The sequence below is a fragment of the Mytilus trossulus genome, chromosome 11, assembly GCF_036588685.1.
Source record: "Mytilus trossulus isolate FHL-02 chromosome 11, PNRI_Mtr1.1.1.hap1, whole genome shotgun sequence".
Lineage (NCBI taxonomy): Eukaryota > Metazoa > Mollusca > Bivalvia > Mytilida > Mytilidae > Mytilus > Mytilus trossulus.
Window position 1 is genome coordinate 66,054,798 of NC_086383.1, and position 18,958 is coordinate 66,073,755.

The window sequence follows — 18,958 nt, forward strand, 5'->3', positions numbered from 1 at the left end:
TGCTCTTCAAGAGTAAAGTATCAAAATATATATATAAAAATATTATTTATACCTTTCAGTTAGCAACCGAATACCTAGAGTCGTTTGTTGTTCGGTCTTATATATAATTACTTAAAATAAATTACTCCTCCGACCCCCCCCCCCCCTTTCCAAAAAAAAATAGAAACTAACTTGTTTAATTGTAATGTTGACAATATCATCTCATTATAAATAGATTACCAATCAATCATGTCGGCAAGTAAGGCGAAGACACATATCAACATTGTCGTCATTGGTCACGTCGACTCTGGAAAGTCAACATCAACTGGTCATTTGATCTACAAATGTGGTGGAATCGACAAAAGAACCATCGAGAAATTCGAGAAGGAAGCAGCTGAGGTAAGTGATACAACTCTCCGGGACACTTAAAGACAAATCCTTCTATTCAGATCTACCAATAATATCTTCTTTATATTTTATATTTACTTTAGGTTAGGTAAAAGCTTCAAAATAAGCAAATAAAAAAATGGGGTCACCGACCTCGTTTTCGATATAAAGCGCCGTCTTTTTCATGGAATTTGGAAGTCAATAGCAGTGTAATATTTTTTTTAAAAGTTTGTTTCCCATAAAACTTGTTTGTTCTGTTAACCAAGTTGTTAATACAAACTATTTTAATAATATTACCAATTTCTGAGTGGAAAATAATAGCGATAAGTTGCTATAATAATTTTCCCGCCTTTTTTTATTGTAAAATATCTTTAAAAGAATGATGTTTAATAAAAATTGACCAATAATTTCTCGATGAGTATTCAACAGAATATGCGTTGTTTATGTCTAAATAAAATCATGAAATAAAAAGATGGGGTTACCGGATTGGAAAAAGAGATATTTCTACAAAAGGGTTAACAATTTGAAATGGCGGGAATACATTGCGCCAATTCTAAAACAACGTCGAAAGCCGTTCCGCCGGTTTTGGGCGATTATCATAGTCCTATACAAATTACGGACAACTCAATTCTCGATATTTTGCTGTTATGGTGTTTGTTTGTTTTCAACTACAATAAATGCATATTAATTTACACGTTATAGTACTTAGTTTTCAGTCAGTTTCACAGACACGTAATATAAATGCAGTGGCTGGAAAACAATGCGTTGAACAAATGTACACGCGAATGGATTATGCTTCTATGAACAACATTTCTATTCAGGTTATTTATAGTGCTTATGTGTTGAACAGAAACTCTTCTTAAAATAGTGAATACATTTATTATATCTTTTCGTAGTTCAGTCAAAGAATATCTGAAAGACAAAACAGACCTTTGCTTTCGATATCAACTATTCTTATTTCGGTTAAGAATGTTATTCCTTTTTATTTTGATGATCATAACATAAAATCAATAGAAATCTAAGACCCCTAACAATAAAGATCGCCGATCTTTAGTATTGCAAATATGAGAAAGATCGATTTTCATCGGACTTAAAAATACAACTTCCAAATGTAGTTTTAAAAAGAACGATTTTTTATGAACCGGGTTCTTTTCAATATCGTAGCGGCTACGTAATGCTATATATATTTTGATCATATGAACGAGTAGGAAGGCTAGCTGCAGTCAATATCTATGTAGCAGCTAGACTAGCTACATATTCAATAGTCATAAATCAACGTAGCCCTATGTAGCCGCTACGATATTGAACGCAACCCTGATCTTTGTTTAAATTTAAACGCTTAGATAAATCGCGATCGACTTTTCAATCAATCGACCGATCTACAATTATAAAAAATAAATCTGCGCATGGTCAGTTTAATATATTCTTATTAGTAACTGATTTCAGAGTTTCATCCGTATACTCAAATGATTTGACAGACTATGAAGATAAAAAAAAATGTTTTTTTGTGTAATTTTTCTGAAAAGATAAAGATATGATAGCAAATAACACGAATTTCCGCAAGAGACCAATTGACACAGGAAACTTTATAATAGGTCACCGTACGGCCTTCAACAATTAGCAAATCTCATAATGCATATAAAGGTAATAAAGGTGCAGAAATGACAAATGGTACACAATTCAAACGAAAAAATAACGGCTTAATTTATGAACAAAAAAATAAATAAATGAACACTTTTAACAAACGACAACTACTTTTTTACAAGCTCCTGACCTTGGACAGGACCCGTTTCAGTGCTCGACTGATACCGTTACTTATTCGTTCCGTATTCGCTTAATATACATGTGTTAAACGGTGCATATTTGAAAAACTATCTTTTCAATTGTATTTATTCATTATTATTTTTTTTTATAATATCTGTAAATTCCTCATCTTCAAACAAAATGACCGTTATAAGTAAAATTATTCTGACATTTCTTTGTTTTTAAAAGAACTTCTGACATATTAATCAAAAAGATAGTTAATAAATGCAGAAGCATATCTTATGAACCAAATATTTTATTATCCTATTTACTAACTACGAGTTTTTTTTTAACGAAATGACCGATTATTTTAGGATTGCAATGTATACGAAATGTAAACGCACAAGTTCTAAAAAGATCGTACATGCGAGATGCTCCTGAAAGATCGATTCAATTTTCGAGCCTGTGTTAACGGGGTCTATTTAACATACTACTGTTTTGATCATTCATCCATAGGAATCTACTCATATCGAAATATTCCGTCATGTTGCTAGAAACTCAGTCTAAGCATATCCATACAGTTGTGATACCGTGATTTTGAATGGAACCTAGTCCGACCTTTTTTTCTCAAATCAACAATTGATTTTTTTTCATATGCATTCCTCTTTAATTCTTCATTCCGACAACTTTTTAACACAGGCAGGATTATGTTGTGTTTTCATATAAAAATTGCGCACCTAGTACATAAATATAAAATTTGGCAAATCGGATCATACTCGGAGTGGTCAAATATGAAAACCTACAATGTTAGAAGCGAATATGTTAACTAGATGGGACTTTATTTTACATGTATGTGTCGTTGGATTACTGTTTTGTTGGTGTTTATCAGAAATCTAAATATTATATTCGTGTAAAAATGTAATCGCCTTACACTTTCAAAGTACGTATGTGCAATTTGCCATATCCATATAGGAACGTAAGGCTTCTATTTCTATAGATACATTGATTTTTTATGACATGATTGATGATTTTCGTACTTTCTTTATGATTTGTGGAAATATAAATACAATTTAAAACCTATCAAAGAGATTGACTCTATAAAATAAACCATACACGTAGCAAATTATGGAAATTAGTTTTATATTATAATAAGATTGAGTGGGATAGGAGGGGTCACGATCCCGAAATCCCGAGGTCCTGAATTTAAATAAAGTAAAGTTAAAAAGGATTCACAGATCCCGAAATCCCCGAGCTTAAAAGCACTCGATCCCGGAGTCCCGATAAAGGTCATATCCCCCCTCCATCTTGTTGTCGCGTATCCAGAGTGGACAGTTGTTAGATTGCTGTATAGTTGACTCTATTTTTATTCATATATTTTATCGTTTGCTGTTTTGTTGTTTGTTTCAGATATTCTTAATTCACATAATTAATGTTTATATCCATTTCTGGAAGATGTCTATTATATAAAAACAATTTTCATTTTCTTCTCGGCAAATCTACCGATCAAAACATTTGTCACTCTCTTCATCGGCTCAAAGAGGAATAACTCTCATTAACGTTTCGAGTTCGCGGAAACCACGACGTCATAAACCACTGACGACATAGTCCTGTTGCGCTTGTATATGTGCATTAACAATAGAGGGATTTGTCTTTAAGCTTACTTCCGGTTTTATCTTGCGTTAGACTGGTTCCCGATCGCAATATTCAGTAGGTTACACCTATATGATCCTATATCAATTTAAGCTTATACCGTAAACGTAGTACGCCCTATTCAATCACTTGATATTATTTGTAACTGACAATTTGCTTGCAGTCAGAATACCATTCTGGAGCACCTGAGATCACCCCAATTTTCAGTTTGGTTGTGTTGCTCAGTCTTTAATTTTTTATGAGTTAAGAATTTTAATGTTTGGTATCTTTCGCCTGTCTTTTCTACTATTCAGACTTAGTTAACGAAAATATATGAAAACTACCTTATCGCGTCATTTGTCAGATGGAAAATCAACTAAAAATTAGTTTTTTTTAACTATTTTTTGGAGGAAGATTGCAGGAAATGCAATCAGAACCCTATGTTACCGACTTGATATCTAAATCTTCCAAGGCTGATCATACTTTTGATATAATACACAAAATATAGTGCATATACATTATACTATACTTGTCAAGAAAATTACATAACTTTTGTAAGGTGTAGGAATATAAAATATCTGTTCTAAAAATATAAATGATGTCATTGTTAAAGTCATCTTTAAAAATTAGAGTTGTCTTCCTTTGTCCATAATTGTACTTAAATCAACTACAGCTAATGTTTTAAACAAAGAAATATTCAATTTGACTTCCCATTGATAATTTAAGCAATGTTTACCATAGGGTTTTAAACAGTTTATGGCTTATATACACGGGCACAATAATGTTAATCATCAGTAGGGCTTATATTACACGGGTAAAATTGGCGATGAGATCCATTTAAGAATATATCACTTTAAAATGCACATACTAAAAGTTTCATTTTCCATAACACATCTATTTACACGAGTAAATGTAAAAAATTCTCGGAAATTGGAATTTTACAGTAAAATTATTGTTGATGTATTAAATCAACCACTTTGATAATGCTGTGATGCTGATTGTTTTTCCTGTGACAAGATTTTGAGGAAACTGTCCAACAAAATAAAACTATCATCATAGTTATTTTTTTTGCAGATTGATCATTCCCAACAGATGTCATCTTTAAAATAAAAAAGGTTTTATTATTTGTTTAGGTGGGGAAGGGTTCCTTCAAGTATGCCTGGGTTTTGGACAAACTGAAGGCTGAGCGTGAACGTGGTATTACAATTGACATTGCTTTGTGGAAGTTTGAGACCACCAAATACTATGTCACAGTTATTGATGCTCCCGGACATAGAGATTTCATCAAAAACATGATCACTGGTGAGTTTAAAAAAGGAAATCTCGTGCTCCTTGACACAGAGATTTCATTAAAAACATGATCACTGGTGAGTTTTAAGAAAGGATTTCGTCAACCAGGATTCGATTTTTAACTTGAAAGATGTCTTTTCGTAAAAATTGTTGGTATTTCGTTTAATTTTTTGTTTATTTTTTGTCTTAAATTTTTCAAAGTAAATTACCGTTAGCAGAACTCGCATTAAAAAGCGGGGGGGGGGGGGAATGTAACAGAAATCACTCCAGTTATGGTAAAGAAATATTATCGCCTTATTAATAATTTGAGGGACTAAAAGATATTATTTCTTGATGGTCGAATATAGTTCTGATATAAAAGAAAAAGAAAAAGAAAAACCGTCTAATGGATTAAAAATGTATCTATTAAGTTAGTCTAAATAATCTTAAACTGTGATGGGTGAAGATTTCTGGGGGAGAGTGGTCTGGGTTGGTAGGTTTCAGGGGCGGATGCAGGAATTTTCGAAAGGGAGGTGCTAACCCAGGGCAAAGGGGGGTGCAAAACATATGTCCCGATACAAATGCATTGATCGGCAAAAATAAAGGGGGGTGCACCCCCCCGGAACCCCCCTCTGGATCCGCCACTGGGTTTTACAGCTTAAAGATAAATGGGTTAAGCGTTCAGAATAAATACAAAACATATATACAATAAAGAGGAAAATTGGTAAAAAAAAAGAGAGACTAATGTGGATTGAAATATAAAGAAAAGAGAATAAGGTCAAATAATTGAAACATAGATGAAAATGGAATAAAAAGTCATACGAACAAAGAAACGAGGAACGAGGAATCCCATCCAGATTATCATCTCTCATCTCAAATTGATCGTTGGAGGTACATTCAAACCTGCTAAAGAGACCACATGTATTATATTAAGCCAAAACCTGTGCTATATATAAGCTGCTTTTATAGCTGACTATGCGGTATGGGCTTCGCTCATTGTTGAAGGCCGTACGATTATCTATAGTTGTTAATGTTTGTGTCATTTTGGTCTTTTGTGGATAGTTGTCTCATTGGCAATCATAACACATCTTCTTTTTTATACTATTATGATAGTCCATTTCATATATATTGAACCTGTTTAAAAGACCACCTGTTTATAAGAGGCCACATTATTGCCCTCCCTTAAGTGGTCTCTTTTGTATTTTAAATTGACTCTATCTTTTGATCAGGTACATCTCAAGCTGATTGTGCTGTGTTGATTGTTGCTGCTAGTACTGGTGAATTTGAATCTGGTATCTCAGCCAACGGTCAGACCAGAGAACACGCCTTACTGGCTTACACGCTTGGTGTCAAACAGATGATTGTTGGAGTCAACAAGATGGACAACACCGAACCACCATACAGTGAAGTAAGTATTTATATTTCACAATTTACCTCTAAATTTTAAACTTAGGCAGTGACGCACACACAGCATTCGTTAAATTCTCAGGGTCATAATGCACATGTTCAGTTTAATAGAATTGATGGTGGCATGATGATTGTCGGTGTCAACAAGATGGACAATACAGAGCCACCAAACAGTGAAGTAATTAAGCAACTAATTGCACCATATTGTATTCACCTTCTCCGCCCAATCGTTCGTCAAAACATTTTACTAGTAAAATAGTTCATGATTTTGCAAACTTTGTAAAATTTTGAAAGAATCCTAATTTTAATGGACCTTTTATCAAGTTCTGAAGAATGCTTAAAAATCCATGACCTTACACCTTTTTATGATTGTTACCCCTTATTCAATCTCTGAGGATTGTTCCCCTTTTCTCAAGACAAGTCGATAATGATAAATAAAACAAGAATGTGTCTATAGTACAAGGATGCCTTACTTGCACTATCATTTTCTATGTTCCGTGGAATGTGAAATTTGAAACTCCAATTTTGCATTACAATTAGAAAGATCAAATCGTAGGGAACATGAGAACTAAGTTTCAAGTTGACTGGACTTAAACTTCAACAAAAAGTACCCTGATCAAAAACTTTTTCCAAAAGCTTTAACCTGAAGCGGTGCAGACGGACGGACAAACGGACGAACGGATGGACGAACGTGCGCACAGACCTAAAAATAGAAATGATTGCATACAATACCTTCGTTACATAGTTGTTTAAACGGACGTTTTTGTCAGATACTTAGGAATAAAAATGTTGTAACGAGTACTTCGAAGATTTGATGGGTGCTAATACGCAGATATTGCGACTATCAAATCGTCAATTGATGTTCTCAATGACAAAAATCTTTATATGCATGTATTATTACAATCATCTCTCAAATTATTTTTTTCAGCCTCGTTTTAATGAAATAAAAAAAGAAATCGGCGGTTATTTGAAGAAAGTGGGATACAATCCGAAAGCCGTGGCTGTTGTTCCTATTTCCGGTTGGAATGGAGATAACATGGTTGACGACTCCGATAAGATGCCGTGGTACAAAGGGTGGGACATTGAAAGGAAAACAGGAAATGTCAGTGGAAAAACCTTGCTTAATGCTCTTGATGCTATCTTACCTCCAGAGAGACCATCACAGCTAGCACTTCGACTCCCACTTCAGGATGTGTATAAAATAGGAGGTAGGTGTTTCTCGTCTTAGGGAACTACCATTTGGTTTTTGAGGGGGAGGGAAGCTAGGTGGCTGGGATGAAATTTGAAAAAACGACAGGATACAAATAAAATACAAAATACAGACGACTGAGGTACAGCTTTACAAAGTTCAGTTTAAATTGTATCACTTAGGGAGCACTGAGGGGGAAGGGGGGAAGGTAATCTAAGGGGGAAACAGTTCTAGCTTACCCCCTCCCTAATGTGGATGGGAGGGTGTTCATTGATCACTACATTCAGATTACAAATATAAAAAAGAAAATGTGGTATAATTGCCAATGAGACAACTATCCACAAAAGACCAAAATTACACAAAAATTAACAACTATAGGTCACCGTACGGCCTTCAACAATGAGCAAACCCCATACCGCATAGTCAGCTATAATAGGCCCCCATAAGTCAATGTAAAACAATTCAAACGAGAAAACTAACGGCCTTATTTATGTAAACAAAAATGAACGAAAAACAAATATGCAACACATAAACAAACGACAACCACTGAATTACAGGCTCCTGACTTGGGACAGGCACATACATAAATAATGTGGCGGGGTTAAATGCATGTTAAAGTATATTGCTTGGCCAATAAAGTTATGTATTATTACTATAATTTACAAGGTATTGGAACAGTGCCAGTAGGTAGAGTAGAAACTGGAATCATCAAACCAGGTATGATTGTTACCTTTGCTCCAGCTAACATCAGTACTGAAGTAAAATCAGTAGAAATGCACCACGAGTCTCTCCCAGAAGCTTTACCAGGAGACAATGTTGGTTTCAACGTAAAGAACGTCTCTATCAAGGAAATTCGTAGAGGAATGGTATGTGGTGACAGCAAAAATGACCCACCCAAGGGAGCCAAAAGTTTCATTGCACAGGTAAGCATCCAACCTAATGTTTTGTCTGTTAAATTCAAAAAGCCAAGTTTATGCTTTTTAATCATCTAATTTCTGACTTAAACTGTTTCAGTACTTTTGGAAAAGTGAGCCTCGTAATGGAGTCTTTGATTATGTGATTACTTAGCCGTTTTTCTAATGATTATTTGATTTTAAGACCAACTATTTCGTGATTATTTGATAATCTAGGACTGTATTTTTGATTATTTGATTATTTGTTTAAACAAATAATTAATGATTATGTGATTATATTTGCAAAAAAATGTGATTATGTGATTATTAGGACATCCCCATTATAGGGACCTCAAAAGTGTACACCCATATAAATTCAATCTTCTCTATGTGCATATTATTTATTTTTGGGAGAAATTAAAAGGGGAGGGGTAAACTTCCCCCGTGTAGACTACTAGTATACCAAATCCTATTTCCGCGGACTTATTCCGTCTAGTTTGTTTTAACATTGAACAAAATCAAGTGAAAATATATCAAGGGCTGGATTGGTTTCAGAGAATAAATAGCTTAAGTGCAGAATAAAAAGTGTTAAGGCAACTTTTTTTAGCTACTACAAGTCTCAGGGCAACAATATAGTTGGTCTACATAATCATGTTTAGAGTGTACGTTAATTAGGAGCAACAATACCTTGGCCTTATGTTGCAACAATGAGGATTGTGTCATGCTAAGGTCACATTTAGAATAGGGAATAATATGCAAAAAATAATAATAAAAAAAGAATAGTTTTAAATAATATAGGAAAATGGCCGTGTTTTTTATATAGATTAGACCATTGGTTTTTCCCGTTTGAACGGTTTTACACTAGTAATTTTGGGGTCCTACATAGCTTGTTGTTAGGTGTGAGCCAAGGCTCCGTGTTGAAGACCGTTCATTATACATTGTTATTTGGATGGAGAGTTGTTATATTGGCACTCACACCACATCTTTCTATATCTGTCCTTGTCAGTCTGACAGTTTCATCTGACTTTGATCTCGTTTTCACGTTTCATTGGTCAATGATAAGCTTTCGTGCTTTGGTCTGTTTTTCTAATACTTTATAAGCAATAGGTCATCTATAGTTGGTGTACGGAATGGTTTTACAGGGGACATGTCACTCTGTCAGATATCAGCTGTCATTAAGTAATTAAGATTACTTTTTAATAAAAAAAAAAAATATGGGAAAATACAAAAAAAATGTCCGACCTAAGTTGTTTTACGTCAATTTAAAAAAAAAAGATGTGGTATGATTGACCTGTAATGAGACAACTCTCCGCAAGATACCAAAATGACACAGAAGTTAACAACTATAGGCCACCGTGCGGCCTTCTACAATGAACAAAGCCCATACCGCATAGTCAGATATAAAAGTCCCCGAAATGACAATGTAAAATAATTCAAACGAGAAAAATAACGGCCTCATTTATGGACAAAAAAGGACAAAAAAACAAAAAAGGCAACACATAAACAAACGACAACCACTGAATTACAGGCTCCTCAAATTTATTTTAACAGGTTATTGTGTTAAATCACCCTGGTGAAATACATGCTGGTTATCAACCCGTCTTGGATTGTCATACCGCTCATGTAGCCTGCAAGTTTTCAGAGTTGAAAGAAAAGATAGACAGAAGAAGTGGTAAAGTTCTGGAAATAAATCCAAAAATGGTCAAATCTGGAGATGCCGCCATTGTTAACATGCTACCATCAAAGCCTATGTGTGTTGAATCCTTCCAAACATATGCCCCTTTAGGACGTTTTGCTGTCCGAGATATGAGACAGACCGTCGCCGTAGGCGTCATCAAAGAGGTCACAAAGGTTGAAGCTTCCGAAGGAAAACAAACCAAATCTGCAAAGAAAGCCAACAAAAGCTAAAGTGAACACGTGATATAACTTGCCTCTATACTATATTTATTTATTGAACAAATTCCCGAATGTGTATCGTACATTTGGAAGAAGAACATTTTACTTTAAAGGAAGAGAAAAAAGGCCTACCGACACTGTTATGTGTCATGAATCGAGAAACTTACGTTGCAAATAAAATTATATATGTTTATGCATAGTACCAAATCCCGTCCAATATTTATTTATTGAAATTATCAAATAAAATTATATATGTGGAAAAGAAGATGTGGTATGATTGCCACTGAGGCAACTCTCCACAAGAACAAATGATACCGAAATTAACAAATATAGGTTGTCTATATATGTCTATTGGCTTTATTTTTTCTACATTGGCTAGAGCTATATATAGAGGCAGGGTTGAGATCACAAAAAAATATGTTTAAAGCCGCCGCATGTTTGCGCCTGTCCAAAGTCAGGAGCCACTGTCCTTAGTTATAATATAGTCTTGTGTGATTTTACTTTTTGTTTCCTTTATATATTTCGGAGGTTTAGTATGACGTCAATTATCATTAAGCTACTAGTATATAGTGCACATTTTTGTGTATGGTCCAGCTGAAGCACGCTTTCGGGGTGCGGGATTTTCTCCCTGTATAGGGGACCTTCGGTGACCTTCGGCTGTTTTCCGCTCTTTGTGAGCGTTGTTGTCTCTTTGACACATTCCGGCCCATTTCCATTCTCAATTTTATGCTAAGTACCAATTCGACGAGTTAAATCTCCAACCAACTGTTTGTTTAAAAGAGCGAAATATACCAGAGGGATATTCGAACTCAAATATAAAGTCGAAAAAAATCTGACAATGGAATGGTATAAAATTAACATCCAAAAGACAAAAACCGTGTTTAAACACAACATCGAAAACTACAGACTAAGTAACACGCCCCCCCCCCTTTTCGACCTCACAAAAAAAAAGGGAAATGCGTCAATGGGCCACAGATGATGGCCCCGTTTGCATAAAACGGTACAAAAGGACATAACTCAAAAACTGTAGGAGTGATGCTACCTAAATTTGAGTTTGACTACAGTTTTGTTGTAATGAGCATTGAACATAAGTTTCATAACATTTGCTTGAGGCAAACATGAGTTTTAAAGAAAACGACACATAAAAATCAGCAATTTTTCCGTTTGTAAAGAGGTATGATAACTCTAAAATGGTAAAAGTGACGCCACGAAAATGCAAATTTAATTTGTGTTTGGTTGTATAATAGGCCGTATGTATAAGTTTCTAAACATTTGAATGAGGCAAACTAATTTACAAGTTAGAGAACGGAAAACAAATTTGGGACTCACGGAAGAACAAGGCCGCCTTTCTGCTAGGGGTGGGATAACAAATTGGGAGGAATCGCATGTTCATCGGAAGGGCAAGCATCTGCATGATAAAAAAATGCCACCATTTGTGTTGCTCATGTAATTTTGAAAAAAAATATTATAAGTTATCGCATTAAAATTAGACAGATCATATCATAGGGAACAAGGGTACTAAGTTTCAAGTTGATTCGACTTTAACTTCATCAAAACTACCTTGAACAAAAAAAAACCTGAAACGTGACAGACGGACGGATGAAGAACGGACGCACAGACTGAAAAACATAATGCCCATAAATGAGACATAAAGTATGTAGATATAGTATATGATTGCCAATGAGGCAATTTTCTAGCTGAGACCAAATAATATAGAAATTTTAAACTATGTCGGCCACAGAACGCTTTTCCGACAACATAAGCCAAATATATGTACATACCATATAAATTAGAATATGTGCTATGTGTGGCAATGAGACAACTCTACATCCAAGTCGCAATATGTATAACGAAAACAAGTATAGGTCAAAGTATGGCCTTCAACACGGACCCTTGGCTCACATTCGGAACAGCAATGTAATCAGAGCCCTAAAATGACTAGTGTAACACAATTTTACAACAGAACACCAACGGTCTAATCTATATATACTAGTAACAACAACATAACAGCAACGGTCTAATCTTTATATACTAGTAACAACAACAGAACAGCAACGGTCTAATCTATATATACTAGTAACAACAACAGAACAGCAACGGTCTAATCTATATATACTAGTAACAACAACAGAACAGCAACGGTCTAATCTATATATACTAGTAACAACAACAGAACACCAACGGTCTAATCTATATATACTAGTAACAACAACAGAACACCAACGGTCTAATCTATATATACTAGTAACAACAACAGAACACCAACGGTCTAATCTATATATACTAGTAACAACAACAGAACACCAACGGTCTAATCTATATATACTAGTAACAACAACAGAACAGCAACGGTCTAATCTATATATACTAGTAACAACAACAGAACAGCAACGGTCTAATCTATATATACTAGTAACAACAACAGAACAGCAACGGTCTAATCTATATATACTAGTAACAACAACAGAACAGCAACGGTCTAATCTATATATACTAGTAACAACAACAGAACAGCAACGGTCTAATCTATATATACTAGTAACAACAACAGAACAGCAACGGTCTAATCTATATATACTAGTAACAACAACAGAACAGCAACGGTCTAATCTATATATACTAGTAACAACAACAGAACAGCAACGGTCTAATCTATATATACTAGTAACAACAACAGAACAGCAACGGTCTAATCTATATATACTAGTAACAACAACAGAACAGCAACGGTCTAATCTATATATACTAGTAACAACAACAGAACAGCAACGGTCTAATCTATATATACTAGTAACAACAACAGAACACCAACGGTCTAATCTATATATACTAGTAACAACAACAGAACACCAACGGTCTAATCTATATATACTAGTAACAACAACAGAACACCAACGGTCTAATCTATATATACTAGTAACAACAACAGAACACCAACGGTCTAATCTATATATACTAGTAACAACAACAGAACAGCAACGGTCTAATCTATATATACTAGTAACAACAACAGAACACCAACGGTCTAATCTATATATACTAGTAACAACAACAGAACAGCAACGGTCTAATCTATATATACTAGTAACAACAACAGAACACCAACGGTCTAATCTATATATACTAGTAACAACAACAGAACACCAACGGTCTAATCTATATATACTAGTAACAACAACAGAACAGCAACGGTCTAATCTATATATACTAGTAACAACAACAGAACACCAACGGTCTAATCTATATATACTAGTAACAACAACAGAACACCAACGGTCTAATCTATATATACTAGTAACAACAACAGAACACCAACGGTCTAATCTATATATACTAGTAACAACAACAGAACACCAACGGTCTAATCTATATATACTAGTAACAACAACAGAACACCAACGGTCTAATCTATATATACTAGTAACAACAACAGAACACCAACGGTCTAATCTATATATACTAGTAACAACAACAGAACACCAACGGTCTAATCTATATATACTAGTAACAACAACAGAACACCAACGGTCTAATCTATATATACTAGTAACAACAACAGAACAGCAACGGTCTAATCTATATATACTAGTAACAACAACAGAACAGCAACGGTCTAATCTATATATACTAGTAACAACAACAGAACAGCAACGGTCTAATCTATATATACTAGTAACAACAACAGAACACCAACGGTCTAATCTATATATACTAGTAACAACAACAGAACACCAACGGTCTAATCTATATATACTAGTAACAACAACAGAACAGCAACGGTCTAATCTATATATACTAGTAACAACAACAGAACAGCAACGGTCTAATCTATATATACTAGTAACAACAACAGAACAGCAACGGTCTAATCTATATATACTAGTAACAACAACAGAACAGCAACGGTCTAATCTATATATACTAGTAACAACAACAGAACACCAACGGTCTAATCTATATATACTAGTAACAACAACAGAACACCAACGGTCTAATCTATATATACTAGTAACAACAACAGAACAGCAACGGTCTAATCTATATATACTAGTAACAACAACAGAACACCAACGGTCTAATCTATATATACTAGTAACAACAACAGAACACCAACGGTCTAATCTATATATACTAGTAACAACAACAGAACAGCAACGGTCTAATCTATATATACTAGTAACAACAACAGAACAGCAACGGTCTAATCTATATATACTAGTAACAACAACAGAACAGCAACGGTCTAATCTATATATACTAGTAACAACAACAGAACACCAACGGTCTAATCTATATATACTAGTAACAACAACAGAACACCAACGGTCTAATCTATATATACTAGTAACAACAACAGAACACCAACGGTCTAATCTATATATACTAGTAACAACAACAGAACAGCAACGGTCTAATCTATATATACTAGTAACAACAACAGAACAGCAACGGTCTAATCTATATATACTAGTAACAACAACAGAACACCAACGGTCTAATCTATATATACTAGTAACAACAACAGAACACCAACGGTCTAATCTATATATACTAGTAACAACAACAGAACACCAACGGTCTAATCTATATATACTAGTAACAACAACAGAACACCAACGGTCTAATCTATATATACTAGTAACAACAACAGAACAGCAACGGTCTAATCTATATATACTAGTAACAACAACAGAACAGCAACGGTCTAATCTATATATACTAGTAACAACAACAGAACAGCAACGGTCTAATCTATATATACTAGTAACAACAACAGAACACCAACGGTCTAATCTATATATACTAGTAACAACAACAGAACACCAACGGTCTAATCTATATATACTAGTAACAACAACAGAACAGCAACGGTCTAATCTATATATACTAGTAACAACAACAGAACAGCAACGGTCTAATCTATATATACTAGTAACAACAACAGAACACCAACGGTCTAATCTATATATACTAGTAACAACAACAGAACACCAACGGTCTAATCTATATATACTAGTAACAACAACAGAACACCAACGGTCTAATCTATATATACTAGTAACAACAACAGAACACCAACGGTCTAATCTATATATACTAGTAACAACAACAGAACAGCAACGGTCTAATCTATATATACTAGTAACAACAACAGAACAGCAACGGTCTAATCTATATATACTAGTAACAACAACAGAACACCAACGGTCTAATCTATATATACTAGTAACAACAACAGAACAGCAACGGTCTAATCTATATATACTAGTAACAACAACAGAACAGCAACGGTCTAATCTATATATACTAGTAACAACAACAGAACACCAACGGTCTAATCTATATATACTAGTAACAACAACAGAACAGCAACGGTCTAATCTATATATACTAGTAACAACAACAGAACACCAACGGTCTAATCTATATATACTAGTAACAACAACAGAACACCAACGGTCTAATCTATATATACTAGTAACAACAACAGAACAGCAACGGTCTAATCTATATATACTAGTAACAACAACAGAACACCAACGGTCTAATCTATATATACTAGTAACAACAACAGAACACCAACGGTCTAATCTATATATACTAGTAACAACAACAGAACAGCAACGGTCTAATCTATATATACTAGTAACAACAACAGAACAGCAACGGTCTAATCTATATATACTAGTAACAACAACAGAACAGCAACGGTCTAATCTATATATACTAGTAACAACAACAGAACACCAACGGTCTAATCTATATATACTAGTAACAACAACAGAACACCAACGGTCTAATCTATATATACTAGTAACAACAACAGAACACCAACGGTCTAATCTATATATACTAGTAACAACAACAGAACAGCAACGGTCTAATCTATATATACTAGTAACAACAACAGAACAGCAACGGTCTAATCTATATATACTAGTAACAACAACAGAACACCAACGGTCTAATCTATATATACTAGTAACAACAACAGAACAGCAACGGTCTAATCTATATATACTAGTAACAACAACAGAACAGCAACGGTCTAATCTATATATACTAGTAACAACAACAGAACACCAACGGTCTAATCTATATATACTAGTAACAACAACAGAACAGCAACGGTCTAATCTATATATACTAGTAACAACAACAGAACAGCAACGGTCTAATCTATATATACTAGTAACAACAACAGAACAGCAACGGTCTAATCTATATATACTAGTAACAACAACAGAACACCAACGGTCTAATCTATATATACTAGTAACAACAACAGAACACCAACGGTCTAATCTATATATACTAGTAACAACAACAGAACACCAACGGTCTAATCTATATATACTAGTAACAACAACAGAACACCAACGGTCTAATCTATATATACTAGTAACAACAACAGAACAGCAACGGTCTAATCTATATATACTAGTAACAACAACAGAACACCAACGGTCTAATCTATATATACTAGTAACAACAACAGAACACCAACGGTCTAATCTATATATACTAGTAACAACAACAGAACAGCAACGGTCTAATCTATATATACTAGTAACAACAACAGAACACCAACGGTCTAATCTATATATACTAGTAACAACAACAGAACAGCAACGGTCTAATCTATATATACTAGTAACAACAACAGAACAGCAACGGTCTAATCTATATATACTAGTAACAACAACAGAACACCAACGGTCTAATCTATATATACTAGTAACAACAACAGAACACCAACGGTCTAATCTATATATACTAGTAACAACAACAGAACAGCAACGGTCTAATCTATATATACTAGTAACAACAACAGAACACCAACGGTCTAATCTATATATACTAGTAACAACAACAGAACACCAACGGTCTAATCTATATATACTAGTAACAACAACAGAACAGCAACGGTCTAATCTTTATAACATCAACAGGCTGTCAAGTGACAGAAACAGGATTTTCTTGTAGACGTCGAACTCTGAATAGTTGACCGAGTATGGACACAACATTTAAGCTTAAAAAAGCTATGACTTTGGATTGCGATTGCATATTTGACTTGGCATCGGTTTGTGACACATACAAGCTTTTTTTCATTTAACACTTTCGCTAAAATCAATTTGGCTCGTTTGATTTTAATAAAATTTTGACGAAGTATTTACTTTGAACCTTTGACAAAAATATTATATTTTTTTTTGAACCAACCGTTTTGTCAGAAAAATTACACTGGTTATATAGCAATTGTAGTGTTAGTTACCACCTTAAGGTACTCCTGGGTATAAATCTTTTTTTTTCTAATATAGGATTTTGCTATATCTTTTTATAAATAAACCTTATCATATAGTATTACTTAAAAGAAAAATGAAATAAAAAAATTGGGTCACCGTTCGTTTAAGCTCACAATCTGCCTCCGGAAGAAGCATACATTTTTGTTAATGTCCTTTTATTCTGTTGAACTAATAGGAGAAATAGAGGTCATATCGAAATAAAAAAAAAACTAATATAAGAAATCTCTTAAATTTTACAATTATTTAGTTTATGTACAGCTTATTTGAAAACAATAATAAAAAACATAGGTCACCTATGAGTTAAAAAAGATATCTCAAATGTAATGCCATACAGTAAGTAAATTATTTATATTAGTGACATGTGTTTTTCACAAAATATTATATAATACAGTGAGATATAAAAACAAAAAATAGAACACCCGACCCTTTGGGTCTATAAGTCACTTTAAACATAAATTTCAATGGTACGACGAACAAAAATAAATAAATTGTTATCGAAAATTTTCATATAAAAAGTTTTTCTCTTACTAAAAGCTTGCAATAGATATTTAGCAGTTTTTTCTCGGATGCTGACATAGTAAATATTTAAACTGTTCTTCATTTGATAGTATAAATAAATTGTCTATTTGAGAGAAATTTTGCAGTCGCAGATTGTTATAAAAGTTACAATTGATAAGGAAATGAAATTCGTTTTCAACACAGTTATCGCTACACATTTTATACAAACGGTCACATTCGTCTTCACCTACAAAACGACCAGTTTCTAACCTGAGTGGAAGAATTCCACACCTGAGTTGCGCTATTATGGATCTTTCAGTACGGTTAAGATTAAGTTCAATGTATTGTTCACAGCAGTATACAGATTTTATGAGCCTGTATGTTCGTAGTTTCGGATAGTTTGTTAGACCTTTCTGCCAATCTGCGAAGCATTTATCTTTGAGCAATGTTTTACACATCAGTGAATCGCAAGTGTTTTTTGTAATAAAATTGCTCTCTAGTCCTATAACTGACATAATGTTTTTCACTTCGGATGACCAATTGTTCATGCAAATTTCGTAGTCCCAATTGAAGACACGTTTACATATACGAGTGGCGTCCATTGATATAAGTTTGTTCCAATACCTTATCATATTGCACCATCGTCGTTCCTTTGGGTTCATCCAACCAACTTCACCGTTTATTGCAAATGTCCGTGCAAATTTGTGGACGCCAAGAAAATAACGAATTGCTTTGTTCTGGATTTGATTCAAGCATGCAAAGTC

The 18,958-nt window shown here is 34.0% G+C and overlaps 1 protein-coding gene across 1 annotated transcript; it reads left to right on the forward strand.

Moving 5' to 3' along the window:
• Nucleotides 1-218: 218 nt before the first annotated feature.
• Nucleotides 219-10,657, forward strand: LOC134691434 (elongation factor 1-alpha-like). The gene is made up of 6 exons (XM_063551956.1): nt 219-378; nt 4,872-5,040; nt 6,237-6,415; nt 7,343-7,622; nt 8,270-8,526; nt 10,048-10,657. The coding sequence occupies exons 1-6, from the start codon at nt 229-231 to the stop codon at nt 10,402-10,404; spliced, it is 1,392 nt and encodes a 463-aa protein (XP_063408026.1). The 5' UTR covers nt 219-228; the 3' UTR covers nt 10,405-10,657.
• The last annotated feature ends 8,301 nt before the right edge of the window (nt 10,658-18,958 follow it).

Coding starts and splice junctions, on each gene's coding strand:
- LOC134691434 (XM_063551956.1), top strand. CDS start 229: ATGTCGGCAAGTAAGGCGAAGACACATATCAACATTGTCGTCATTGGT. Junction 5,041..6,236: donor CATCAAAAACATGATCACTG/GTGAGTTTAAAA, acceptor TCTTTTGATCAG/GTACATCTCAAGCTGATTGT. Junction 6,416..7,342: donor CCGAACCACCATACAGTGAA/GTAAGTATTTAT, acceptor TATTTTTTTCAG/CCTCGTTTTAATGAAATAAA.